This window comes from Vigna umbellata, chromosome 5 (assembly GCF_029865625.1).
Source record: "Vigna umbellata cultivar VRB3 chromosome 5, Vumbellata_1.0, whole genome shotgun sequence".
NCBI classification, from domain to species: Eukaryota; Viridiplantae; Streptophyta; class Magnoliopsida; order Fabales; family Fabaceae; genus Vigna; species Vigna umbellata.
This window is the reverse complement of record NC_142169.1, coordinates 18,436,646-18,450,979: the sequence shown is the minus strand read 5'-3', so window position 1 is coordinate 18,450,979 and position 14,334 is coordinate 18,436,646. Positions and strand designations below refer to the sequence as shown.

Sequence of the window (14,334 nt, the reverse complement as noted above, 5' to 3'; positions counted from 1 at the left end):
AAATCAACCAGAACACTCCTTTATAGACCATAACTCAAATCTATCAATTTGTACTCATAACTAACCAACTTAGGGGTTTGAACAAGTCCAAAATTACCCAAAAACATATTCCAAGCCCTCCACTTTGCCTTAGACCTTCTACTTCTAAAACTACTACTCAAAACCCCTAAAATGCATCTAAAACCAATTAAAACTTAACCAATTGGTACCACTTTATCCTAACTCCCATATCTACCAACTCACAACTCAAACAAGTTTCAAATGACTACAAAGCAAACCCTAAAGTTCAGTTCCCCTTCTTTGACTACTCCTACAAAATCTCACATCTCAAAACATACACTTAAGACAAAAAATAACCTATAATTGTTAGTTACTCATTTCTCCTCAATATTTCACCATGACCAATACCACCAACATCACAACAACAACATTCACAAGGTTAAATCCATTCTAACATGGAATCATATCAAGCCATTCCACAATCATATTGCCAATTAAATAATCAAAACACAATGTACATAGGGCGGATAACTCAATCATAATTAAATCATCCTATTATTCAAGTTACCACATATTATATTATAAAATTAGAATCTAAACTAGCTTCTCTTACCTTATCAGAAAGCCACCAAGTTCTACGTAGTGTTCTAACCTTACTTCGAGTCCAAGGAATCCTAAGAATGCCTACAAACCACTTAATTGTGATAGAAATAGTCCTTAGGACCTTTGATCAACAAAGAATTAGAAAAGAAAGATGGACGACACATGCAAAAATTTTTTAGTCGCATGTGCCTTAAACTACAAATTTAAGAAAAGGAGTAGAAACTTACTTGCTCTAAAAAGAAAAATGAACGAATAATGATAGAGATTATACTGTCGTGATCTACTAGACGCTTACTAATCGTTAAATAGATAATCTAGGGGTCAAAAATCGTAGAGAGAAAGAAAAGAGAACTCAGAAAAAAATTCTAGAGAGATAATGTGTGCTTTAGATAATAAGACAAATTTATGAATTTCTATTTATATTATTGAATTATTTTAACTTTTAAAATACTTGATCTTATTATTTTAAACACTTATTAACTATAATACTCTAAGTTATTACAGGAATAATTTTGTTACGTGATTATACATATGCTATTTATGAAACAAACTTAAGTAAATAGTAAAACATTCATTAATTAAGTGAATTAAAAGAAATATTGAAAACAATATGAAATATAGTGTGTTGCTATCGCTAGCATTTATCCTAAAAAAATAGCCATCCAACATCCATAATTTAACTTGCCTATTGGAGATTGCTCCCTATAATTACTAATTGCACCTCTATACTGATATAAAAAGACTAAATTACCATCACTGTACACACCATTGCTGTCACCACTGTCATTTCATCATCACCTACTGACGAGAAAAGAAGAACAAAGGAGAAAGAAGAACATAAGAAGAACGTTGCAGAGAAAAAGAAAGAGAGAAACTGTGAAAAAATGTTTGTTCCGGAAAACCCTTTCTAAAACACATTTGATGTAAAATATTTTAAATTTCGTTTTGAAAGATATTATATGTATCTTGGAAACTTGTTCTAGAAATTTCATATTTAAAAGCTTTTTTCTGAATGCATTTCATGCATTCCAGAAATTTTACAGATATTTTAAAAAAATTGTTCGAGATTTGTAACATATAATCTACAAATCATTTTTATAAAAAGTAAACTAGTCATTTCAAAAAGTTTAGGACTTGCGTGAAGAAATTTTGGGAGTACAGGAAGTTAAGCCATCCAACTTCTCCATTCCTCATTTTCTCACCTACCACATAAAAAATTTCGCACTTACATTCGTTAATATATAGATTTTGTTTTCTCTTTCCCGAAAAAATAAATGAAATTATTATTATATTTTTTCTTTTACTTGAGTAACCAAACTGACAAACTCAGTCCGCTTAAGCTTAGGTAAACATTAGTCTATCGGAAACAGGTCGGGTTAGTATGTCAATTATAAAAAGGATTGAATTTTACAACTTGGTTGGGTTTTCCCAAGCTGCAGGACAACCTCACTTGTTTTATTATTTTTTTTTTTCTGTAATCGAAAGTTTAATATCACATAGATATAACTTGAATTTTTTTTATTTTTTCCATGAAAATGGACTGATGACTCACTGTCGAGCTGAAAGGGATTACATTTAGGATGTTTCATACCTCGACAAAGTTATACCAGATCAGATCTCAATCGAGATGTCAAGTTGTGTTAATATAAAGTGTCACGACGTAAATTCTAATTTTTTAATGAAGCTAGACTCACAAAGTGGCCTGACTAACCCACAAAACTAGCTTGGCAGGCCTCGTTCAGGTTCGCGAGTTAAAAATATTATCCTAATCTGTCTTTTTTAGTCGGACTGACAGCTAACCCGTCTAACTTGATTCTTTATGCCATTTTTACTCTCACTTAACAAAATAAATTGTTTTATAATTTAATTTGATGAACAACTTAATCTCTCTTTATATATAAACATATCAAACTAAATATTATATTTTTGGTGGTATATTGATATGTTTTGGCGAGAAATGATGACTATTCTGACTCTATCATATTAGAGGAGCTATATTAATTATGTTCATGTACAATTTTATATAATCAGTTAAGGTTAAGTATTACTCATTTCAATTTGTATGAACTCATAGTTGAAGTAGTTGTAGTAGGTATCACATATGGGACTATATGTGGCAAATGTTATATTTTATATATAAAAAAGCATGAGCAGGCATCATTGACTTTATATGGGTTTATGTTTCAAATAACTTTTGTACTTAAAATAATCTAAATGAGATAGAGTTTGATAAGTGTTAAGTGAAGTATAATAACTTTAAAAGGCATCAAAAGGTTGTATTTGATAAGGTATACCAAGAAGCTAAAGGATAATGATGTATAGAAAACTAGAGAGGGAGGGTTTCAGTTATTTGTTTTTCTTTGTGAAAGATTCTCATTGAAAATCTAAAGGTCCCCTTTACCTCATTAGTAGTTGAAGCATCTAACATCAAGCATCTCCCTCAATCTTATCTTCTTTATTGAAAATTAAAAAAAGTGTTTTTCATTAAAGGAACACAAGGGCACTTTAACTCTTTCTTGTTAATCATTTTCCCCCTTTTTTGCTTTAAAAATTCTACACTAACATTTGGAAAATTAGATTTTCTATTAGATTTTATTGGGGTTTTTAAGAGTTTTGTATATTTTAGGTGTATAGTAAAATATGACAAAATATCAAATATTTTTAATAGTTAAGTATATTTTATTTTTATATAATAAATATATTTAAAATTGATTTTTTTTTTGTAAAAAATAATTTAGATAAAAATAATAATAAACAAATATTTTCAAAGTATTTAAATTTTTAGATCTATTATTCATACTATACTATTCAAATAAGTACTAATATTACCATAATACTATTCTTTCGAATTGATGAAGCTTAATCTATCTAAGCACCTTTTGCTAGCTATGTTAAAGGATGAAATTATTGCTAACATGATTGAAGATTTTCCAAAACTTGATCTTGGAAAGATTTTCCGAGATAACATTACCATGTTGGATTGCTAATTTATTTAGTAAAATAAACTTGTGTCTTTTTCCCCATATCTTCATTCTTGTCTAGCGTGAGATCCATTGCAAACTTCTAGTGGCATGCAATATTTAAAGACTGAAAATTCATTTCATAATTAAAAAAAAAAGCAAAAGAAAAAGGGAAAAAGAGTTGGAGGGTTAAGTTAAGGTGAATAGTTGTTTTAGGTTAGCTAATTGTCTCCTCAATGAATTAAGAAAGAAGAGAAGGACAATGTCACAGATATCAAAACCTTGGAATTGGTTGAAATAAGGTGAAGAAGAATCTATGAATAAAACATGTTAGAGGGAACAAAATGTCCTTGGTGACGTGAGAAGAGGGGTTCAACTTACCACAAACGCAGCACGCACGATAAGATATGTGCATGTTTTCTGAATCTTTTATATATTAATTATTATCAACAAAACATTATTGTTGTTATGTGTAGCCACATAGGTGAGAGTGTCAAGCATGGCTCTAATGATCTGTTTGTTTATAAAGGATCATTTTGGGGCCTCCATCTGGCACCCATTCATGCATTCACTACCAAACTTTCAACTGTTTGACTTAGCAAAATGTGATGGAAGAGTGAGGACAAAGACTTCCTACTAAGTATTATAATAACAACTCTCTTATTTCCCTTTTTTCCACTGTTGCTTTTATCTATGTTCTAGCCCTTTCCATGATTTACCAAACTAGGTGTTGACCCAAACCCATGGTTTTATGACCGTTTCAAGATGTAGAATTGTATGCAACAATATGTGCTAATTACTCTTTTTGCTCTAAAACAATTGAATGAATTATGTATTCTTGTGATGGGATTTATTTGATAAAGGTGTACGTTATGAGCAAATTCTAGAACTAAATAAAATTGTTGCCATTTTTTAGGGTATCATAGTGTTGGGTTTATCGACTATCGACTTTGATATTACTTTTCAGTTTATTACATGAGAGATACAAACACTAATAAAATATACATCCCATTATATAAGGGATTGACTGTAATCTCTGCGTAAAATTTTAAGCCAATGAATTAATGGATTTTTTTGACTTTATACAGTATTTTACTTTTTCATTTTTATCGATACGAGATTTGGACTCACAGTTACATTTCCAACGGGAGAAATGTAATGTTAGGACTCAGTTAATTTTATTTTATTTTATTGAGAAAACAAGATTATTAGTAGTGTGACTAAAACTAGATCAAATTGATTCTGTTTCAGACACATTTTTCAAACTGAGGCTTGACTCTTTCTGTAATGGAATGCCCAGAAAAGACATACGTTCATACACAGGGGCGGTTGGAAAGTAAAGGGTGATATATTGAATTTGAAGAGGATACCCTGTCTGCATCATGTCAAATTTTAAATATGCTTTCAAAAAGTTAAACAATTAACAAATCCCATGATGTGCATCTTCTATATTAATCCCACTTGCTTGCTCAAAAGTTAAGCACCTTTTTCAATCCTATGTGTGTGTGTATATTATATGTATATATATATATATTCTCACAGCTTGCAAACAATAACATGAAAATTAAGTAATAGCTAGCTTTCCATCAACATTGTGAGAGCTATAAACAACTTCTGGTCCTCTTGTCTTGTTTCTTGAAACATCTTCATCACAAGTTGTACCGTTCAAGTAGACCATTTTGTTTGATAATAGTATTTGTGATGGAAATTCAATTCCAACAACCAAACCTGCAGCATCAGAAATCAGGCATTGCGGTCACCAGAGGAGGAAAGTTGAAAGGGCGAAGCAGAAGCAACAACACCAACAAATTTGTTGGGGTGAGACAAAGGCCTTCGGGGAGATGGGTGGCTGAGATCAAAGACACAACTCAGAAGATAAGAATGTGGCTTGGCACATTTGAAACAGCTGAGGAAGCAGCCAGAGCCTATGATGAAGCTGCATGCCTTCTTCGTGGATCAAACACTCGCACCAACTTCATCACTCATGTGTCCTTGGATTCCCCTCTTGCTTCTCGAATTCGGAATCTTCTTAACAACAAAAAAGGGATAAAGAAACAGGAAGATGCTAATGTTATTGCTAATGCTAATAATGCAGCAGTTCCAAGAGTAAGCAGCACTGGCACTGCTAGTACTACTACCACTACTACTACTACTACAACTACTACTAGTACTCATTGTAATTCAAACAATGGCAATGGCAACAATGAGAAGTATCTTTCTACCATGACACCTCAAAGTTCAAATCTGTTTGATGATGCTTATAAACCAGATTTGAGCAATTGCAGGGAGGATTTTGGGTCAGGTCATCAATCCAATACTTCATGGGGTTTTGGACCTGTCTTTGATCGTTTTCCCATTGCTCAAATATTGGATGTACCGAAGATTGATGATTGTCTCACTGATGCAGCTGACTTGGAGCTTTGTGAATTTGAAAGAATGAAAGTTGAAAGACAGATATCAGCTTCACTCTATGCAATTAACGGGGTGCAAGAGTACATGGAAACTGTTCAGGACTCCAGTGAAACTCTCTGGGATCTTCCACCTTTATGCTCATTGTTCTGCTAAACTTGAAGGTCTAAAAGATCCTGCAATTGTTCCATCTGAATGTCAGTAGTCTTGTTTATTTTAATTTATTGAAAACACGAGGGAGGAGTGTGGATCTGAGCATTGATTGAAATATTACAATAACAATGGTGAGATATAATTTTGTTCTCAATGTGAGCAGGAAGATCAATGAGTTGCATTAGCCGCTTGTGAAAGCTCATTTTTAATTATATTATTGTGTAAAAAGTTTAAGCATTTAAGTTCTTCTTTTCACATCCTAAATGTCAAATTGAATCTTAAAGTTTTCATCAAAGTCTCCTTTCTAGGAATATGCAGTGTGAAAACCACACTTTAGAGGGCAAAGTAAGCAAATTAGAACCTTGGATCTTAGAGCCAAAATCAAAATGACTATTCACGTTGATTTACATGGGTAAACAGTAGAATCACATTAATTTCCTCTACACATGAAAGGGACAAGTACTATGTTTTCTTTGTTAGTAATTAATGGAAAATATGCTTCCGTATCTTCTCAGATTTTGGTCCAATTGCTTTTTCATAACTCATGCCTTTTGGTAATTTGCTTTGGCTATTCATTATTTACCCCAATCAATTATAGATACAGAATTTGTGTCATTCTCTTGTCCCAAACATTAGCGGGTGAACCATCATAGAAATGATTTAACTTCAGAAACTTTATTTTATAACTTTGGAGATTAAGTGATAGGACTGAAATCAAATTACAGATCACATCCAAGGATAAGGTAACATCTTACTTGGTCTTGTAGCCCCAGAATTCCCTTTTATTAGTACTCTACTCTGCTTTCTTCCATTTGGCTTGTGAAGACTCATTGAGACTTAGCAACCAAGAATAACACGCTAAAACAGCCAAGTAGATATTACCAATTGCTAAACTCTGAATTAATGGAAAAAGCTAGACAGTGATTTGTTTTTATCTAAGAGTATTTTATGTTGGTATAATGAGTTTCAAGAAGAGACAAACTCCATGTCATGTAATTGGTATAAAACAGATGAAAAATTCTAGACCAAAACTCGTCAGCATAAGAGACCAGCAAGGAATAAAGAACCAATCTTATAGGCATGCTTACAAGGAATAGTTCAGCAAATATTTACAAAAGAAAATGAATAGAAATATTTATTGATAAGGATAGGCTGGTGACATATTTATTTTGTTGAAGACGTCAAATTTAACACTACAGAACATGAGAGGAGACAAATCCCGTCTAAACCTGGTGGTCATAGGTCTGGTCATAGTCTCTTGAGTGAAAAAGAAATAGCTTGTGCGGAGCCTACAAAGGCATAGAAAAGTCAAGTTCTTTTTTACCAAACAAGTGACTTGGTAAATAACAAAGGCTTGTTTCATGCTACGTAACATCACTATTATAATATTCATGGCATGGTGGACTTCAAGTCTTCCACTCAATACAGATGGAGGGAACTTTTTTTCGTCACATTTCTCATTTTTCTCTTTAATCATGGAACAATATTTTCCACCAATGATGAATATCATTGAAGTGTAGAAGTGGAACCACAGATCTTGAAATTGTTTCCTTCCTCAAACAGTTGGTTTTGCAATACAGAATTTCTCCATATCAAGATAGTTTGTTTCTGGATTTACTGGGAGGTTGAGATTGGTGGAGTGAACACGAATATAGGTAATGCTATTGCATCATATTGCATTGAAGTAACTCATTGTATTAATAGAATTGCTAAAAGATGCTGGATGATTAGAAGATATTCTTATTTATGCTAGTGTTGTTATGTGTCTAACTAACTAACTACAGGAGAAAATCTCAACCACTGATAATGGTGTTCCGTGTAATACTTGTAACACCAATCACCATAAGCTGTGGTTTAGTATTGGCTAGTTAAGATGTCAATCACCATTTGAAAGTATTGATTTACATAATTATAGTTTATCAGTAAACTCTAATCCTAACTGACCTTCCACGGACAGAAAACACTGTATAGCCAATTTGTATCTGCAGTTCCTCGGTTTCTTTTGATATATTTTAAAAGCTGCAAAATATAAACATCTGGTTTATTTTAAATAATGGAAATTGCAGCGTTCCTATCCTGTCATTTACTTTCACTGAAACAGAAAATGCAAGTATTTCAGAATGGCAAATACATGGCTGCTGCTGGTGAGAAAAACAATGGTCTCACTCAACATTTCAATATGAAACAACAGTAAGAACAGAGCTAGTACACAACACAATGATGCTTAAAAAACAATGAACAAGGATAGACAGTATGATGAAGATTTCAATAACTCTCCTCAGCTTCTTCTTCTTCTCCTTCTGCTCCAACCTCTTCATAGTCCTTTTCAAGAGCAGCAAGATCTTCCCGGGCTTCAGAGAATTCACCTTCTTCCATCCCTTCACCCACATACCAGTGAACAAACGCCCTCTTAGCATACATGAGGTCAAATTTGTAATCAATGCGCGAGAAAACCTCAGCAACAGCTGTGTTGTTACTTATCATGCACACCGCTCGCTGCACCTTGGCAAGATCACCTCCTGGTACTACTGTTGGAGGCTGGTAGTTGATACCACACTTGAAACCAGTAGGGCACCTAAAATTTGCCACCAAAATCATCCTATAAGATTTTTGTTTCAAGAAAAATGAAAAACTCCAGAACATGTCTCAAAACTAGCTAACATTGGCTAAAAAGAACACATTCTAAACAATGGCATTCCAAGGAAGTATAATTACCAGTCAACAAACTGAACAGTTCTCTTTGCCTTGATATTTGAAACGGATGCATTTACATCTTTGGGAACGACGTCCCCGCGATACATCAGGCAGCATGCCATGTACTTGCCATGTCTTGGATCACACTTAGCCATCATACTTGATGGCTCAAAAACAGCACTGGTGATCTCAGGAACAGAAAGCTGTTCATGGTACGCCTTTGCAGCAGATATTACAGGGGCATAAGATGAAAGCATGAAATGGATACGGGGATATGGCACAAGATTAGTCTGGAACTCAGTAATGTCCACGTTAATTGCACCATCAAATCTTAAGGAAGTGGTCAAGGAAGAGATAATTTGAGATATCAAACGGTTCAGGTTAGTGTAAGTTGGCCTTTCTATATCCAATGATTTTCTGCAGATATCATATATTGCTTCATTGTCCAAAAGCACAACCACATCAGTGTGCTCAAGAAGAGAATGTGTGGAAAGGACACTGTTGTAAGGTTCAACAACTGCAGTAGATACCTGTATGATAAACAGTACTATCATCAGGGCTTCCACATGGATAATCAACAACAATATACCAAAAACAATTAATAAGCAAACTATAAAACACGAGTTAACGAACACAAGAAATCCCAAGAGAATGTAGAGCAACAAATGAAAAAGTATCTGTATATCTAGCAAATAAGCCTACTGGGTAGTTTTCTTTATGACATTGTTACATCGCGTATTAGAATATTAAAAAGTATAATAGAGAACATCCTACTACATTTTACTGCATTTGTTTCCAATTGAATTTGATTACTTAGGGTAGAAATATGTTCCTTACAGGAACACTGTCCTGAATCAAAGAATAGAAAATCAGCAAGACAAAAGGATGTTAACAAGTGTTTGATGATGCTTCACAAACAGATAATTTTACTTCCAAATTTTTTCAACGATTTTAAGAAAATACCTGAGGAGAAGGGTAGATGGTAAAACCAAGTTTAGATTTCTTTCCATAATCCACAGACAAACGTTCCAACAGTAATGATCCCAAACCAGAACCAGTACCACCACCAACCGCATTAAAAACCAAGAATCCTTGCAAACCAGTGCAATTGTCTGCTAATTTTCTGATACGATCAAGGCACAGTTCAACAATTTCTCTTCCAACTGCACCATAGGTACTCAATAAGTTGCATTATCCAGCTAAACAAGGCAGTGAATAATCAATTTTGTCCTGCATCAGAATTTGACTTACCAGTGTAGTGTCCCCTTGCAAAGTTATTGGCAGCATCTTCCTTGCCAGAAATTAATTGCTCAGGGTGAAATAGTTGTCTGTAATCACCACTTCTTACTTCATCAATAACACTAGGTTCCAGATCAACAAATAAAGCCCTTGGAACATGCTTGCCAGATCCAGTCTCGCTGAAGAAGGTGTTGAAAGCATCATGTGCAATCCCAACTGTGGTATCACTGCAAGAAGATAGACATGACAATTACTTGTACCAATGAAAAGGGAAAAATAATCTGAATGGATTCGTCAAAACAAAAATTAAGTTTCAGTTTCAGGGTAATGAGAAATTAGAAGCTTAGAAAGTGATCAAATTCATACAATATGTATTTGGCCCCCAAATAACACCCCAGCAAGACCTAACAACATCTCAACCAAATAATGGAAAACACAAATGGAAACAACATTAGCAAATTAAATTATAAAATTCCAAATTACATTTAAAATCTAACTGCAGATTGGAGTTGTAATGCGTTGATCCAAATTCAAGAGACAATCCTACTTGGCAGAGTGCTCTACATAATGGAATTTATGTAAAAGAAGGGATTCTCGTCTTCAGAAAAGGCAGTATTTATTCCTTTCCTTGTCACAGTTACAACAGTGTAATATAAACTGAGTCATTTTTGTATACTAAGATGTTTCACAACAGACATGCCATAAAAATGGAGGAAACGTAATAAAGAAATAAACATGACACGATCAAGCTTAACATTATGATTTAAACTACCAATAATCACTTTCGAAAACATGTGAAGTTTCTGGATTGCATCTAGCTGATCAAGTAGACCAAGTTGAAGATAGATCAAATTAAGCTTTCTGATATTCAAGGCAACAATTGAGTGAAAACGTACACCACAGTCAAAAGACCTAAAGGATCAACACTTTCATGAAGAGACAACCTACCCTATGCAGAATTCGTGTAAAGAACACATAAAACAGTAATGATCGTAGAAAACAGCGTACCTAGGCATCGTGCCATCAGGGTTAATTCCATGCTCAAGGCAATACAACTCCCAACATGAATTTCCCACCTGAATTCCAGCTTGTCCAATATGAATGCTAATGATCTCTCTCATCTTCTGTGTATTATCAGCTTCGCCGTGTGATGCAAACAAAAGTCACAAGGAGGAGCAAACTGGAAGGAGAGAAAGCAAAGAAGATTCCTTGATATTTGTTTTTATATCTTTAGAGTTAGAACAGCTGGACACATAAACACATGTGAAGGATGGAGAAAAAAGTCAAGTGGGTAGAAATTATAAGAATTGATGAATATCTTAAATTATTGAAGTGAGTTTTTGTAATAATGAAAGAAGGGGACCTTCATTTGGAGATAAATAACTGCACAGTGGGGGTTGAAGGGGTCCATGCTTTTGGTCGGTTTTCCAACTTATCTTATGGGACACAAGTCATTGTCTTCTTTGCTGTTATTTCATATTTCTTCAAAGCAGGGAAAATATAATTTTTTACTGTGTGAACTAGTTAACAATTATAATTGTTGTATTTTAAAACTGTTATAAAATTTAATAAATCTAATAGTAATTTGTCATAAAAAATGACACTGTAAAATTCTTTATATTCTCAATATTTATTACTTAAACTACAACTTATATAGAATAATAACATCTCGCTGATAAGTAATACTATATTTGAATCTTTTAAACAATTATATATATATATATATATGCATGCATATATTCTGAAAATATCTATATTTCTTATGCAGTATCCATCTCAACTTGTGACACATCTTTTTCCATTGGGGCTGGCTGGTACGGTTACACAGCTGTTGACGTTTCTCCTCCATGTTTCTATTCAAGTGATCGAATAAGATATTTTTGTATAATGAACAGATTTTTCATTACAAAAGCACCACGTGTTGGATGATAATAATTGAGTGATAGTTTAAATAATTAGCTATTCTAACATCAGAAAAATATAACTAAACCAGACCTTAATTACTTCTTATGTTTGTAATGATTGGTTGATTACTGTGCCCTTTTATGTGTTTAATGATTATTATCATTAGTGAAGATTTAATTTCTATTTCTACACCTTTATGCATTAGTTATGGTATGGGACAAGATGGAGACATGGTAGAGTACATGGTACAGTTACAGTTCCTACCAAAATCAGTGTTATAGCAGAATATCAATCATAACAAAATGTAGTGTTACTGAGAATGTTCAGTAAGCAAAGCTAATGAAGAAGCTCTATATCCATGAAATTATGTACTATGTGGGCCAGCAAACTTTGTCTAGAACATTGTGCAGAGTAGGAAATTAGCACTCAGATAGATACCTTGACTAGTGGTTAGACATTTATGTTATGTTTTAATTATATAAGTAAATTTGATATCATGTTAGTCCAGAATTTTAAATTATAAATTTTTCTCATTCTGTACCCAGATCCATTTTCACTTAATATAGAATTTTATCTTCATATTTAAATCCCAACAATGTGTAATAAATTTGTAATGTATATGTTCAATAATTTAATAAAACTTTAGCAATAAGATATTATAAGTTACACATTTTACATAGGTTAAAAAAATATGGTCTTCATGAGTTATTCAGCTAATGTAGATCTAAATGATGTAAAATATTTTTTCATCCCACAATCATCATCATTGTCACCCTCGCCACCAAACTAACCATCCAAAATCCAGCACCACAGCAAGAATTAGCCTCCTACCTTTGACCATTTGCAACGCCTACAACCACTTCTCATGATACCTATAACCTAACACCATCACCAAGAACTAAACTCTCCATACAAATTAGCCTCCCACCCTCACGTTAGCATGAAAAGAGCATGCAAATGAAGAAGAATATAATAATCAAGGAAGAATTACTGAAAGGATGACAAAGGAGCTTGATAAAATATGAGAAATAATTATCTTTTGAATAAGATATCCTTGTTTGTTTAAAGAAAATACACAATCTCTTTCTTTAGAATTATACAATTTATTACCTTGTTTGATTATAAGGATAGGATATGTAAGATGTTTGTTCCACTAGTACAAAAAATAACGTATAACGTTACCTTATTATTTTGTTACTTAAAACCATTTCTTAACATTTTTGTTATATACAGGACTTGACTTAAACTTACTTGTGATTTGTTAAAATCAATATAAAATTGAAAAAAAAATTCTCTCATAGTTTCTTCATTGCATGCTTAATTTGGTGTTGTCAATACTATGAAGGAATTTCAAAGAAGTTCTTCGACATGACAAGTTGAGGATATTAGCCAAAACAAAATAGCATATACTTGATGAAATGCACAAGGACATAAGATATGTAAGTGTTGAGATAGAAGTAAGAAAGTAGAACACTATATAAAGGTCAAAGACTCATTACCTTAAGGTTTTGGGTAGAGAGTGATGTTAATCCCTTATATGGTTGGACTCATATCTCTTTGATATTGTCTCTCCCTGGTGAACCTCCTTCTCGATGACCCAACAGTGGTATCAGAGTCAATGGTTCGTCTTGATGACCGAATCAAACGAGTATAATGGTCCCTATACCAAAAGTCTTCCTAGCAAAGGGTATTCAGGTAGGCAAGTCTTGTTAAGATGAACGGCGGTTGGAAAGAGCTACTCGTGGTTGTGGTTGGTTGGGAATACTTCCGCTAGAAGGAGAGTGTACCTATGTGAAAGGGACTCACCCTTGAGGGGGAGATTGTTGGGAATCCAAGTATGAGTCCAAGTCCAAGTCCAACACCCAACAAAACTCGTCTAAAGTCGGTTGCATGACAGCGAAGCTCGCCTAAAGTTGGCCGCATCAAAGCGAAGCTTGTCTAAATTCTGTAGCATCAAAGCGAAGCTCGCCTAAAGTCAATAGCATCTAAGCAAAGCCTACCTAAAGTCAACAGTACTAGGAAAAGCTTGCCTGAAGTCAACAAAACTAATAGAGCCAACTACCTAACATAAGCTTTTCTCATGTCTGCAACATAAGTTGGAAGGACTATTCTTACACAACAACTTTCAAACGAGCTCGGCTAGAGGGCCAATCCACATATGAGCTCGACTAGAGGGAAAATCCACTTGTGAAGATTGGCCGAAAGGCCAATTCACCTACAAACTATACAAGTTGACAAAGGCCCGACCAAGAGATCAGACACAATAATAATCACGTATGTGAAATCAAATTCCGAGACTAGGGGTCTTATGTTCCTACTTGACCCAATAGACACACTAAAGAGCACGAGCCAACAAAGCCTATTAAGCTTC

The 14,334-nt window shown here is 33.7% G+C and overlaps 2 protein-coding genes across 2 annotated transcripts; one reads left to right on the top strand and one right to left on the bottom strand.

Moving 5' to 3' along the window:
- The first annotated feature begins 4,953 nt into the window (after nt 1-4,953).
- LOC124830064 (ethylene-responsive transcription factor ERN1-like) lies at nt 4,954-6,721 on the top strand. The gene has a single exon (XM_047303683.2). The coding sequence runs from the start codon at nt 5,265-5,267 to the stop codon at nt 6,126-6,128; it is 864 nt and encodes a 287-aa protein (XP_047159639.1). The 5' UTR covers nt 4,954-5,264; the 3' UTR covers nt 6,129-6,721.
- A 1,431-nt stretch (nt 6,722-8,152) lies between these two features.
- Nucleotides 8,153-11,359, bottom strand: LOC124830063 (tubulin alpha-3 chain-like). Its single transcript, XM_047303681.2, has 5 exons — nt 11,067-11,359; nt 10,071-10,285; nt 9,783-9,982; nt 8,841-9,349; nt 8,153-8,700 (listed from the first exon to the last, which is right to left on the bottom strand). The coding sequence occupies exons 1-5, from the start codon at nt 11,177-11,179 to the stop codon at nt 8,391-8,393; spliced, it is 1,347 nt and encodes a 448-aa protein (XP_047159637.1). The 5' UTR covers nt 11,180-11,359; the 3' UTR covers nt 8,153-8,390.
- Nucleotides 11,360-14,334: the final 2,975 nt, after the last annotated feature.

Coding starts and splice junctions, on each gene's coding strand:
- LOC124830064 (XM_047303683.2), top strand. CDS start 5,265: ATGGAAATTCAATTCCAACAACCAAACCTGCAGCATCAGAAATCAGGC.
- LOC124830063 (XM_047303681.2), bottom strand. CDS start 11,179: ATGAGAGAGATCATTAGCATTCATATTGGACAAGCTGGAATTCAGGTG. Junction 9,983..10,070: donor TGCAAGGGGACACTACACTG/GTAAGTCAAATT, acceptor CCTATGGTGCAG/TTGGAAGAGAAATTGTTGAA. Junction 9,350..9,782: donor CCATCTACCCTTCTCCTCAG/GTATTTTCTTAA, acceptor TTTATCATACAG/GTATCTACTGCAGTTGTTGA.